The 13,848-nt window shown below is 37.9% G+C and overlaps 1 protein-coding gene across 4 annotated transcripts in view; it reads left to right on the forward strand.

Annotated features, from left to right (window-relative positions):
- Positions 1-13,848, forward strand: part of WDR7 (WD repeat domain 7) — a 357,939-nt gene that overhangs the window by 250,322 nt on the left and 93,769 nt on the right. For all 4 annotated transcript variants that reach the window (XM_059894160.1, XM_059894163.1, XM_059894162.1 and 1 more), the window contains 3 exons: positions 6,534-6,651; positions 8,977-9,126; positions 9,722-9,804. In XM_059894160.1, the coding sequence (XP_059750143.1) occupies positions 6,534-6,651; positions 8,977-9,126; positions 9,722-9,804 (351 nt within the window). The remainder of the gene's footprint in view (positions 1-6,533; positions 6,652-8,976; positions 9,127-9,721; positions 9,805-13,848) is intronic.

The following is a 13,848-nucleotide window of genomic DNA, read 5'->3' on the forward strand; positions in this document are numbered from 1 at the left end:
AGACTATCACTTAGGTCTCCCGACTCCCATTTTGCTGCTTCCATACCGCATGGTTATGTCACCCTTTATATAATGAGAGATCCACAGGTGGAATTTTACGTGAGGAATTTTTAAGTTAATGATTATGGGCTGTTTATTCATGATGGACTGTTTAATTGAAAATGGAAGGCTGCACTTCGTTGAAATCATAGGTTAAGTCATCCCCAGCTGATTGTGAAAATAATAGAAATGTATGCAGTATTATCTTTTTTAAAAATCCATGGTTTTTTAGATCAGCATGGTTATGGACATATGGGTAAAATGTTAGAAACAGTAGAAAATCCTACTTTTTTTTTTTATGTAAAAGTACAGAAGAATCCTTGTGCTTTTGTATGTGTTGTGGTCTGTGATTCTGATTCCATTTTCCTAGTTCATGTTGCAGACCTTTACTCTGAAAGAGAACAGCAGAGCAGGGCCGGCCCAGCTGCTGAAGGTGCCAGACTCTCACCTCATATTGCTGTGACTGAGGGATGTGGATGAACTACACAAAGTCCATTGCTTTTTTGGAATATTCACAGTTGCCAAACTTTAAGGGAGAAACATACAGTCATTGGAAACCACACATGCTCTGATAACATAGATAAGCCTTATATGTTGGAAAGAGTCTTTCTGGACAATATAAAATAGAGTTGGAGAAAAAAGAATTGACATTTTAACTCAGATCTCAATCATATTTTTTAGATTTGAGAGCCAGAGAGTAAAGATCACATCATACAAACACTAAGGTGCTTTAGGCTTCAATATTTAAATTATTTTTCCTATTCACATGACATTTATTTTTAATAGAAAGTTTATAATTGGAGGAAACCATTTAACTAAATCATGTTGGCATACATTTTATTCATTGTAAATGTATACAATATATAGAAAACAGGTCTAAAAGATATGCACTTGGAGGAATTGCCACCTTTGAGTTTAGAAAATTAATGCCACCTGTGACTTATCAGATTAGGTCCCACATGACAAAGAGGAATTGCTGATTCCCTATTACGTTAAAGACAATTGTTAACACACCTATTTTACCAGGGAGAGGTAGAATGGAATTCCCAGATGATACGTAATTATGTATTTTCAAAATAATTTTAGTCTTTGTTTTAGATGGGGAGTGTTTTCAATGCCCTGTTACTGTTTGTCTTAGTTCGCTTGGGCTGCCATAACAAAGCACCACAGACTGGGCTACTTAAACAACAGACATTTATTTTTCACAGTCCTGGAGGCTGGGAAGTTCAAGGTCAAGGTGCTGGTAAGACCTCATTCTGAGGTCTGTTCTCCTGGCTTGTAGGCTCCGCTATCTTGCTGTGTCCTGACTTGACTTCTTTGTGACCAAGATTGGACGAGAGAGGTAGAGCAAGCTCTCTGGTGTCTCTCATAAGGGCACTAATCCCATCACAAGGGCCCCACCTTCGTGGCCTTATCTAACTCTAATTATCTCCTAGAGGCCTGTCTCCGTATACCATCACATTGAGGCTTAGGGCTTCAACATATGAATTTTAGGGAGACACAAGCATTCAGTCCATAATTGTGTTGACTATGATTTGCAGGTTATTCTATGAAAGTTGTGTTTCCCGCCCCCCCCGCCCCCCGCCGAATATTCCCTTATGGCATTCCATAATTTGACAGATGGGTGAAGTCTGACAATTGTAGACAGTGACATTTAACTGAGGTGGTCTTACATGTAAGTTTTAAAAAGCTTTTACTGCCATGGAGTAAGGATTAGAACAGGATTAAATGAGCAGTCAAGTAAGGATTGAGCTTGGCCTGAGTGGACTATTTTTCTATTCATGGTTTTTATTTATAGTATCTATCATCTCTGGTATTTCATATTGGATGTGTATACTGAAATGCTGAGTAAAACAGAGAGTGTGTCATATCATATTTTTCAGAATAAAGACTGAAACAAAGACCCACCCTATAAACCTATGTAACAAATGATCTGCATAACAGCCAGATAAGCAGGATCAGGTGAAAAGAGTGAGTTCTGTGTTTACATACAGATTGCAGAATAAGGCAGACATCCCCTTTAATTTCAAGCCTCTGATAGTATGACCCTTCCTTGTTCAGTTAGAATCGCACATTAAAATATATCACACACCCAGTGCACTTTTGACTTTCAAGATAACTACATGCAGAATTAGACTTTGTCTGTTGGGACCACCAGATCAATTACTTTGACTTCATTTCTTGGTCAATTCAGTCGAATAACTGGCTTAAGTGAATTTTTTTTTTTCCTGCTGAATTTGCCAGGTAACTTCATTCACCTTCATTTAACTATTGAGCTACCACTATGTCCAAGGGCTGTACTAGGCACATTGCGGGGGGTAGGGGGTGATACACAGGATTAGAAGGCATGGTCCTAATCTGTCTATTGATTCACAGTATAAAACTAATTCAGAATGAGAGTCAGTGCTAAAGGCCCGGACTGAACAGGTTTTGTTGTTTTTTTTTGTTTCAATATATGGTAACTGAGTGCTGTAGCAATTGCAGAATACCACATGGGCTTCCACAAGAATTGAACAGAGGGGAGGGAGGAGAGTGTGCTAGTGGGGAAAGGGGTAGTGGAGAACCATTAGCAAAATACTACAATTAAAAAAGGAATCGAATTTTAGGGACCAGCTTTGAAATTAGTCTGGCCTCGGGAGCATGGGCGTGGAAATGACTGAGTTACAAATTAGCAAAACAAGATTATGGAGGGCCTGGAATCTCCAGCCAAGGAGTTTAAGATTTTTCTAAGCACTAGGACCCAGTGCGGTTTTTAAGCAGGTTAACCATGAAATAAAGTTGGTGCTTTGGAAAGATTACTCTGGCAGGGGTGCATTGAAGAGGCTGTAGACAGGAGAGACAAGGTTTCTCTTCTGCCCCCGTTGCCTGGGCGACTCCCTTCTGTTATCACGCTCACAGCCCACCCGCTTGTGCACTGTGGATGCTCTGACGGTCACTGCAGAGCCCTGACCTCAGAGCAAGAGCTGCATCCACATTCTGAAGTCCTACCCTCAGACTGCCAGACACTGATGACAGGAATCACTCAAATGCACACGTTGGTGCCTCTGCAGATTGTTGGGTGGTCCAGCTTCCCAACAGCTGGAATCCAACGGGCAGCACTTTTCTATGTCTTTGGTTCGCTTCCTTCCCCATTACCCCCACTTTATCACTTTTCTTCCTGTAAGAAGTTTGCCAGTTTCCCCAAATTCACAAGGTCATTTGCTGAGGAGGAAGGGTAATGTGTGACTAAGCCTTTAACTTGAAACTAGTGACCTGCCATTCATTGATCTCATTTTCTTTTCACTTTGTTTCTATTTGTAAGAGGCATCTTTGGTTGAGAAGAAGCACCTATTGTACCTGTAACTGTCAGATGCAGGGCTAGATGTTTTTGCATTTGTCATCTCATTTAATCTTCTCATCAACCTGGTGAAGTCGGTATTTTAATATAACCATTTTACTGACATTGTGCTTATTCAGTCTAGGCTGGCCACAGGGCACAGCATAAGGGCAGGGGGACAATATCCACTTGTCACTGTGGTGTGAGCCTTGGAAGTCTGTCAGCTGACCTCCCCCACCCTCAGGTGCACACACACATGTGCATATCCATGTGTATTTATTCTTTCTTTCTTTTTCTCCCCTCTGCCTCGCCTCCCCTGGCCCCTTTTTAGCATCCCACTAAACTTTTCTCCTCCATGCAAGGAACAGAGACGGGGTGGAAGAGAGGACTTAGAGGTGGGCGGTGAGTTTGCAAGGATCCTGTTTATGTGAATAAAACTCTGCTTTCCAACTGCAAGAGGTCACGACAGCACAGCTGGGAATGGGCAGGACTTACACGGACTCCAGAAGGATGCTGTAACGCCTGTCCTGTGGAAGCCAGGCCCCATCTCTTAGCGAGCAGTACATCCATGGGGAGGGCACCCAGAGCCAGGAAGGGCAGCAGGGGCAACATCTTCTCTATCCCTGTTATTTCCCTTGATTCAGCCTAGCCCTGCAGGTAACCACGTCACCAACATACGGATGTAAGTTTCAAGTACAACAACCCTCAGGTCTATTTCATAAGCTCGGCCATCGCCTGTCCTATACCTACCTGTAAAGTTGGTCATCGGTACCCACATGTAAGACTTCTTTCTTTAGCTGAATTTGATCTTTTTGAGGGTTTTTGATTTCCAGTTCTGCTATTTAGTACAGTTGCTCTCTGTTACAACTTTATCTCCATACCAGTTGATAACCGTGCATCCTGTATCTTCATTCAATCCACTGTTGATACTGAATAAAACAGAGCGGAGGTCCAGGTATTACAACATACCACTAGAAAGCTCTCTCAGAGATGCAGTCTAGCCAGTCATCCAAAAGTGCTGAGTTTAGTCATGTTAGCAATTCATTCATCCAATTAATCACAGTATCGTCCAGCCCCTCCCCCTTTATTTTCTCCAGAGGTCGGCTATCCTGAAAGATATTACGCTGCTACCTTGGCTCCTCACTGACCTTCTCTGGACCTGATTTCTCCCTCGTAAAATGCTGATATCACCACCTCATAGGGATGTTCTGGCCAGATGCAAGAGGACATGATGTAGCGCAGGGAAGCTCCACTTCAACCCTCTACCTACGGGTCCCGTCCAGTTCTTTTTCCTCCTCTCGTGCCTCCCACATGTGGGGTGGGCCGCCCTGGAAATAGCCACTCTTTCTCCCTGGCTCACTGCTTGGCAGGGATGTTGCCTAGGGGATCTTTCCAGCTTCAACATCCTGTGATTTTACTGATCTTAGGAAAGTTGATTTAGGTTTGTTCAGAATTATTCAATTAACATACCATTTTTGTCTGTTTCAGGCTTTCAATATTATCAACATCTATTCATCCACACTGATGACAGGAAACATCATAGAGTATCTGAAAAGTTTAGCTTTTGAATTTTTTTAAAACTTAGCTTACTAATGATCTAAAACTTTACAATAACTTTTTAAGCAATCTAGCCCAGCACTACTCACATAGTAAACATTTCTTTTCCTGAATTCTCAATAATAAAGTTTAATCCAGAAGAGAAACTGCTCTTCTGATGAACATCTCCGTCCAGCCCCCGCTGGGTCCCGAAGGCGTCAGGACCTTCCATGCGGGTGATGCGCCCACCAATGCATCCCTTCTGTTTATTGCTCAATATGCGTGTTTGTTCTCTCAGCTCACATCTGTCTTTTTTGTGGTAAACATGAGAGGAAAGCTCTCCATCGTCTTCTCCTCTGAGTTCCCACTTTGTGTCTACCCTCAGTTTGGAAAAGAGTAGAGACAGTTATATGAACAGACAGAGACTGAGCAATGTAAAAGTCACAAAGAAATAACCACAATTTTCTGTAATCAATTTACCTTTTAAGACTGATGGGAATGCCTATGTGATGCCTCCTTATTTTTTAACTAAAAGTTAAAATAATGATTCTTTGATCAATTATAGAGATACTTGTAAACTTCCTGAAAATTTTTAGTAAATGTAATTCATTTGACACATGAAACACAAAGATTATTTAATTGGAGCAGGACAGATCTTAATATAATTTCATATGGATATTTAAATACCAAGGTTATTTAACTAGCGAGAGAAGCTATAATGGATCTCTCACTGAGTAACAAATTATTCCCTGTACACAGTTGATGTGTGGGTCACATGCCACGTTTTAATGAAAAAAAAGCCTTAATACTTTTCACAGTAGTCTATATAAAATATAAAGGAAGCTTACAAACAGAAGAATATTATCATTTTTATGTTTTACGAGTGGCAAAGGAATATATAGCAGCACTATCCTATCAGGACATCCTCACAGTCTAGAAAGATTTATTTCATCATGTACATATTCTTGTATATAGCCTGGACCATGTCATGTGTATGTTCTTTATAGAGAGAGAGTAAGTATCAGTTAATAGAATTTTTTGCAACAATACTGAATACCTACTGGCAGAAAATGCTGATTAGTAGATTGGTTCTGAAAGTATTGAGTGTAGGGTAAACTAGCGCTACTGAGGGTATTTCAAACTAAAAGTAATACATAAACTAAAAATAATTTTGTGATTTTCAGTTCTTTGGTAATTTTATGGACAGGAGTGAATTTTCCTTCCTCTCAGATATAGGCCTTAAATACAGCCTTTTAACTTGGCCTTATAAACAAATTTTTACCTTTAACTGTTTTAAGGAAAAAAATTGAAAATGCTCTGCACAATATTCTTTCTTGCCTTATTCGGAGCTATGTGATATGTATTCAGTACTAGTTCTTGATAATTTGTTAACAAGGCGTTTTTAACACTTTGGACAGATGCACATACTGTTTTCAATCTTCACGGTTAATTATTCGATTTTGTATTTGATGCCAGAACACCCTGACTCCTAATCACTGCTCATTGTTGCAAGTCCATTATATTCTAACTGTTTGAGTGCTCCCATTGACCTTGAACTGACATTATAAGCTGTGTCTAATCTTTTCAGTCTATATTTCTAATGCTTCTTTTCTTTCTTCCTTTTTTTCTGATCCCTGTTTAGCATCACAATGGGGCTGCCTCTGAGCCCTGCAGCTGACTCTGCCCGCTCCTCGCGGCATGCCCTATCTCTCATTGCCACGGCCAGACCACCCGCCTTCATCACGACTATAGCCAAAGAGGTGAGAGGAACTTCTCGGTGTGCTCCGTCTTCTCATTTAGAGGAATTATCTCATAGTGTGAGCCGAGGGTCCGTATCTATCGATAATCCTTACACTTTGTTCTAGAACAATGCAAGTTAATAATTTAGGGCTGGGATGAATACATATGTACCTGTGTGCATGCACACTGAATTCCACAGCGGTGCATTCATTACTTGTGCTTTTGTAGTCATTTCTGTTCTCAAAGTTAATTCACTTGTAAATATTTGTATTTACAGTAATTTCTCAATCTGAAATACAGCAGGCTTGTTCAAATTAAAATATATTAAAGGTATCCACATTTTACAAGTGTAAGTATCTACCTATAATCAAAACAAAACTTAACACTGGCTCTCCAACTGTAAACAAAAATGTAAGTCATAAACTTGCTAATTGTTTTTCCTATTACATGTCACAGATAAAGACTTGAATGCCAATTGATTCCTGCATTCTTAGTGCTCTAATTGCCCACATCTAACTGAAAAACTAGTAAAGAACAATGAACCAATTATAAGGTCTTTCCTATAGGTCTTAGTAGTAGGAGAAAAGGCAAGGAAGATAAAGTCCTAAATTTTCTTTAAAGGTTTGTTCCATTTTAGCATGAATAATGTGCAGACTCGGTGTCCGTGGGGTATGGGCCCTACCTGAGTTGTTTTTCCTGTAGCTAAGATGAATTTTTAAAATACTAAATAAATACCTCGAAGTCTGCCCTGATAACCTACAACCTACTGGGCCTATGTCTGCCCCAGAGCCATCCTTAATAGGCATGCAGCAAATATTTGTGACATGAATGTAGCTAGAAGGGAGGAAAGAAGGGCCTAATAGCAGATTGTATGGGTTTATATGAGGCAGTGGGACTTTGAATTCACACCTAAAATAGATTTGCAGGCTAAGGGGCTTTGTTTTTCTAACAGTGCATAGTGGTGCAGTGAAAGTCCACTGTGTTTAAAATATACACATGTATGTTATATGTCTATATTTTATAGATAGTATATATTTGTATAAAGTGTATGTATGTATAAATGAACAGATTTATTAGACGTGGGATTTTTTTTTTACCAGTTTTTCATATCAGTGGAATATGCAGAGATACTAATATTGAATATACTGAATAAGCCTTACATCACTCTGATACAGATACAGGTCTTATAAAGGCCAGGCATTAAATTGCCTCTTTAAAGAGAGTAAACAAGTATTTTATATTAATTGTGTTTTTGAACTTAATTTTCACCATTTACATATGAGTATTTTTAAATGAACTCTTAGAATAGCCACGCTTGGGGTTTGTTCTACTCCAGCATTTGACTAGAAAGGTAATTTTAAAATATTTTAATGTTAATGGTCTAACTAATTGCCAATGATTCCCACATTCTTAGTGTTCTAACTAATATTTTAATGTAATAGTCCACATTTATTACCTTTTAAAAACAAGTTTTCCACTTCACTTAGAGGTTTAGAGTAAAATACTGAAGTATTTCTCACCATGACAGCTGTCCCTAACCCCATCCCCATGCCCACTCTTCCATGGCTGGCCCAGGGCCTGTTAATGCTGTTGCTCCTCTGAACTGTTAAGACTTACAATTTGTACAAGGAAGAAAAATCACACTGAACTTACATTACAGTTGACCCTTGACCAACATGGGTTTGAACTGCGCAGGTCCACTTATATGCGAATTTGTTTCAGTAGTAAATACTACAAGACTGCACATTCTTGTGGATGGTTGAATCCTTGGGCACAGAGGGCCGACTGTAAGTTGTACACGGATTTTCAACTCCGTGGAGGGTTGGCGCCCCTAACTCCCAGCATTGTTCAAGGGTCAGCTGTGTTTACACAGTGTTCATTATTTTTGGAGGTATGTTTTTTTAAAATTTCCCAACTTGATTATAAAGCACCTAGAATGGCGCCTGGGACACAGTAAGTGCTATGTAAGCATCATTTACCATTATTACTTGAGAACAAGAATCATGTCTTATATGCGCTTGTGTCTCCTAACTGCTACCCTCCTCAATGCCGAATATGCAAGATTCACAGACCTTCCGTTTGTCCCTTTTTAAAAATGTCATGGTGATATTGTATTAAAGTCTCATATAATGCCCAAGAACTAGAATTCTATTAGGGAATACATACTGAGTGTTTATTGTACTAAGTACTTTCTTTGTAATTAAAAGTGTTTCCTGACCCACCCCAAGACATTTGTTTTTGTTGATTTTTTTTTCTGTTGTATTAGTAAGTGAAAAACCAGTGGCTAGAAATGTAAAAGTCTATCAAGTATCGAACATATCTACAGCATGGAAATATTTTTCTAGGTGCACAGACATACTGCTCTTGCAGCAAATACCCAATCCCAGCAGAATATGCACACCACAACTCTTGCCCGAGCTAAAGGGGAGATTCTGAGAGTCATTGAAATTCTTATTGAAAAGATGCCCACGGATGTCGTGGATCTTCTCGTGGAGGTAAGAATATTCTGTTTTAAATTATATCAGTACATCTACAGCTAAATTAAATATTCTAGTGTAGTAATATAAATTAGCATCTTTATTTCCAGCACCTCTAAAAGAAAGAAAGAGATGACTAAAATGAATGAACTTTTTGTATCATTTCTGGAGACTTTATTTAAATTTCCTCAAAAATCAAAATGATTGCTGTGTCCATTTACCATTCACATGGAATGGGCTGTATTAGAGTAGTTTTTAAAGGTTATAGTCTCTTCCGTATCTTTCACTATAAGTAAAACAGAACATAGAGTGTGCTTGAATAAAAGTTACCTATCCTGTACATAAATAGGAATTGCCTTTCAAGTAAACAAATCTGGTTTCTTTATTTTACTGTGTGCTGTCTTTAAAAAATGGTTTTCACAGGTAAGAGAAAGGATGGCCTATAGTATAAAGTAAGTACACTGTAATTTTAGTAAATATACTGTAGTTTTAAAGTAAATATCAAAATCAAACTATGTAGAATTTTAATGCAAATGAGACCTAAGTTAATAATTTAAATTATGGAAAATGAAGTATTTGAAACTAATTTTAGATTTGTGTCTTTTCTGTAAAGGTTATGGACATCATTATGTACTGCCTTGAAGGATCTTTAGTTAAAAAGAAAGGTCTTCAGGAATGTTTCCCAGCCATCTGCAGGTAAAGAAGCCTTCAACTGCATGCAAAATAAATAATTTTTAGTAACAAATAATTTAAAACAATTTTTTGAGCAGGATGAGTTAGTAGTTGTGTCCAATTAGAATTCCAATTATGAATTAATATCTGCTTACTTTCTAAAACAATTTAAGCACCTTATATTTAGTCAAAAACACAACTATAATAGAACCACTATTTAAAATTGTGTTGTGAAGAGGTTTTCTCAAAACCTAGAAAAAATGAGTAAGAGATAGCATCTATTAAATGTGTCTGTATTCTTATATCCATTACTCAAATTAGCTTTTACATTACAAAAAGGAGAGTTAGGAAGCTATAACTTAGAGGAGGAAGATATACTTTCCAGCCAATAGAAACATTTATGCCAACTTTTTGCTGGTAAATTTTATTTTTGATATAAAGGCCAGCATTTGCATATTGTCCTAAATATAGGTGTTTTCCCTCTGAGAAAACAGGCCAAGAGCAGTTCAAAGAAGTCAAGAACAGTTAAAACTTTTATAAACAATGTTGTATATGTGAAGTATAACTCTAATAATTTGTATATGTATAGCATTTAATTGTTATGAAGTGAAGATTTTTTAAATGTCGAAATGTAGTCACCTTATGTTTATTTTTAATCTTTTAAGTAGTTTTTGGCTCTCAGAATGTTTATAGCTTGAGATACATTTTGTTTAAAAAAAAATTTTTTTTTAATAAATTTATTTATTTATTTATTTTTGGCTGTGTCGGGTCCTCGTTGCTGGCACGTGGGCTTTCTCTAGTTGCGGCGAACAGGGGCTGCTCTTCGTTGCGGTGCGCAGGCTTCTCGTTGCGGTGTGCGGGCATCTCGTTGCGGTGGCTTCTCTTGCTGTGGAGCACAGGTTCTAGGCACCCAGGCTTCAGTAGTTGTGGCACGCGGGCTCAGTAGTTGTAGCTCGCTGGCTCTAGAGCACAGGCTCAGTGGTTGTGGCTCACGGGCTTAGTTGCTCCGCAGCATGTGGGATCTTCCCAGACCAGGGCTCGAACCCATGTCCCCTGCATTGGCAGGTGGATTCTTAACACTGCGCCACCAGGGAGGTCCCTAAAATTTTTTTTACCTCCATGTGTTCAGTAGAAAGAGTGTTAAAATCTGTTGAAGATAATTGTTTTTGTAGAAAACAGAGCAACCAGTTAGTCATAGTTACATAACATTTTTCTTTTTAAGACAAGCTCAGTGATATCCTTACTTATGTTTGCTCGGTTCTGTGAGTATATTGTAGTGGAAGGCTTTATTTCAGACTCTAAGTTTCCTGAAAGCAGTGGCGTTACACTATGCATCTTTATGCCTTTTGTATTTCCTGGCATTTCAAAAATATTTGCTGAATTAATTGTACTCTGCGTCTTCCCAAATCTTTCGTCATATTTACAGTAGACTTTACATCCTAGTCTCTTCATTTTGCTGTTTCTGATTTATGCCATCCAGAAGTTAAATCAAGAACACATAGAAAAAGATTATGCTGTAGTATACATGTGTACAGATATTTTCTTGTGATATAGAGTAGGCATGTTAGGATACAGTAATTTTTTAACATCATGCCACATTAATTCTGGTTTGTGTTCTTTTTATTAAAAATTATATATATTAAATGTTTTTGTATAATTAACTGATGTTAAAAATACATGTAGTTGTTATATTCCCAGTCGATTATTCTCTAAGGAAATGTCTATGCAAAAATGGACATTTATCTGTCACTTAGTGGAGGTGAGGAAGCAGTTTCATTAGGGATTATCTTACTGAAGGTTAGCAAAGCATTGCTTACAGCAGTCACTGCTGTGTAAATAACCCTCCTGGAGCTAACGTGAGGGAATTGTTCAACATGTAAAGGGCCTACCTTTGCCCTTGCTGGAAGCCTGACTTCTCTCCAGTTCCTTCAGTCACCTTACTTTCTGCACATCCACTTTGGTTTGCTCTTGTTTAATCACTGGAGAGCAAGGTTTCTGCTTGAATGCTAAGGAGGCAGGTGTCTAAACGGAATGCTCGGTACCAGTTTTTTTCTGATTTGGCAGAAAGCAATTGCATTTTGTTTATTAATTTAATAACATTTATTGAACATCTGCTGTGTATCAAGTGCTGACTAGGCTCTGGGGGTGCAATGATGAATGAGATGATGTCCTCAAGGAGCACAGTGTCTCATAGGGCAGGTAATTATTTTTTGTTTTGTTTTGTTTGTTTGTTTGTTTATACTGCAGGTTCTTATTAGTCATCAATTTTATACATATCAGTGTATACATGTCAATCCCAGTCGCCCAATTCAGTGCACCACCATCCCCACCCCCCGCGGTCTTCCCCCCTTGGTGTCCATACGTTTGTTCTCTACATCTGTGTAGAGCAGGTAATTATAAAGATAAGTAACGCCAGGGTGCTGTGTTACGTGCTGGGAGAGAATTACGTACGAGGGACAGGGTTGGGCAATAAATGCAGTGCTTAACTCTGGATATGGGAGGCTTAGAGAGTTCACAGAAGAGGAATAATAATAATAATAATAATAATAATAATAATAATAATAATAATAATAATGGAGTCTTGGAAAGTTTCACAAAGGAGAAGGCAGACTAATAATAATAATTTCCTTTTACTAAAGGAGAAAAGTACTTTAATAAAAGTGGCTGCCAAACGGAGAGAAGGATTTGCCCTTCGCAGGGGTTTGGGGGGTGGTGGTAGGAGTGGTGGTGGGTTCTGGGAAAGCTTCACCGAAGAGTTGATGTGGTGAGCTTGCAGAATAAGTAAGTGTGTGCCATCTGGAATTGCAGAAAGAGTCATACTGACCAATGTTTGGAGGTACAAAAGTATACAGTGAGTTTGGCAAATGCTCTGTGGTAGTGGCTGGAATGTAGGTAGGATGGAAGTCTAGCATAGTGCCACAGGATAGGGCTTTGAGTTCCATACACAGGAATTTGGTTATTATTCTGCAAGCAATGGCGAGTCAGCAGAGTTTAAGCAAACACGTGTAATTCTCTTTCCAGAACATAGTTGATAAGATATAATCTCATGAAACATAGGATTTATAACAAATAGTTATAAATTGAGGTAGTTAACTACTTCTTATTAAATTGTATTCGATATTATTAGAGCTGTGAAGATATAAGCCATAAAAAGTCAGTGCATAGACGTAGAAAGATGAATAGCAATATAAGGCTGTATAATAGCTTGTACTAAATGTTAGTTGGAACAGATAATAAATCATGGAGGACTTCAGAGAGCACTAAGCTTAGATGGGCCCTCCAAACTTTTACAGGTCGATGCCATGCTACTTATTTAGGCTGATTTGTACTAGATTGATAAATGAACAACAAGAAACATATTAACATATCAACAGAAGTAAAAATTATTTTATTGAAAACCTGCCATGTTCGTAACATTGTACATGCCTTACAGCACTTATTTGCCCTCTACTTATAAATAAATGCCTTTCGCTAAATAGTCAAAGTCAGTGATGTGAATATCTGTGGTCCAGTCAGGTGAAATTTGTTTTTAAAATCTTTATATAAGGTTGTATACTTTTTGTTTGTTTGTTTGTTTTCTTCTTTCCTTTACCCTTTCTTAAAGATGCTATGGGTTTTAGCTTAGGCTAACCTCTATAATGTTGCTACATACCAGTATTCAGTTCTTATGGTTGGTAGGTCATAAAAAACTATAAAACTTCATTTAGTATTTTTTTTTTTAATGAGATGATATTTGTCAAAGCACCTAGCAGAATACTTGTGATATAGGTAGTCAGAGAATATTAGTTTACTGGGGGGGGGGGGGTCTCTCCATCTGAACAATAATGTGAAAACCCAAAATGTGTGTAAGAAATTAGTTAATATTTATTTTAAAGAATCTTATATGCATAAAAACTACAGGATGGCATTATTATCATTTTCATATATGTAAAAAAAATTGGTTTACTTCCCAAATATTAAATAAATTTTAGTCAATGTTATAAAGATGCTCTTCACATCTAAAGTTGTATTAATTCAATTAAGAGCTATTCTAGTATCCTGAAGTCATTGAATATTTAAAAATCAAAA

The sequence above is a fragment of the Balaenoptera ricei genome, chromosome 14 (assembly GCF_028023285.1).
Source record: "Balaenoptera ricei isolate mBalRic1 chromosome 14, mBalRic1.hap2, whole genome shotgun sequence".
NCBI classification, from domain to species: domain Eukaryota; kingdom Metazoa; phylum Chordata; class Mammalia; order Artiodactyla; family Balaenopteridae; genus Balaenoptera; species Balaenoptera ricei.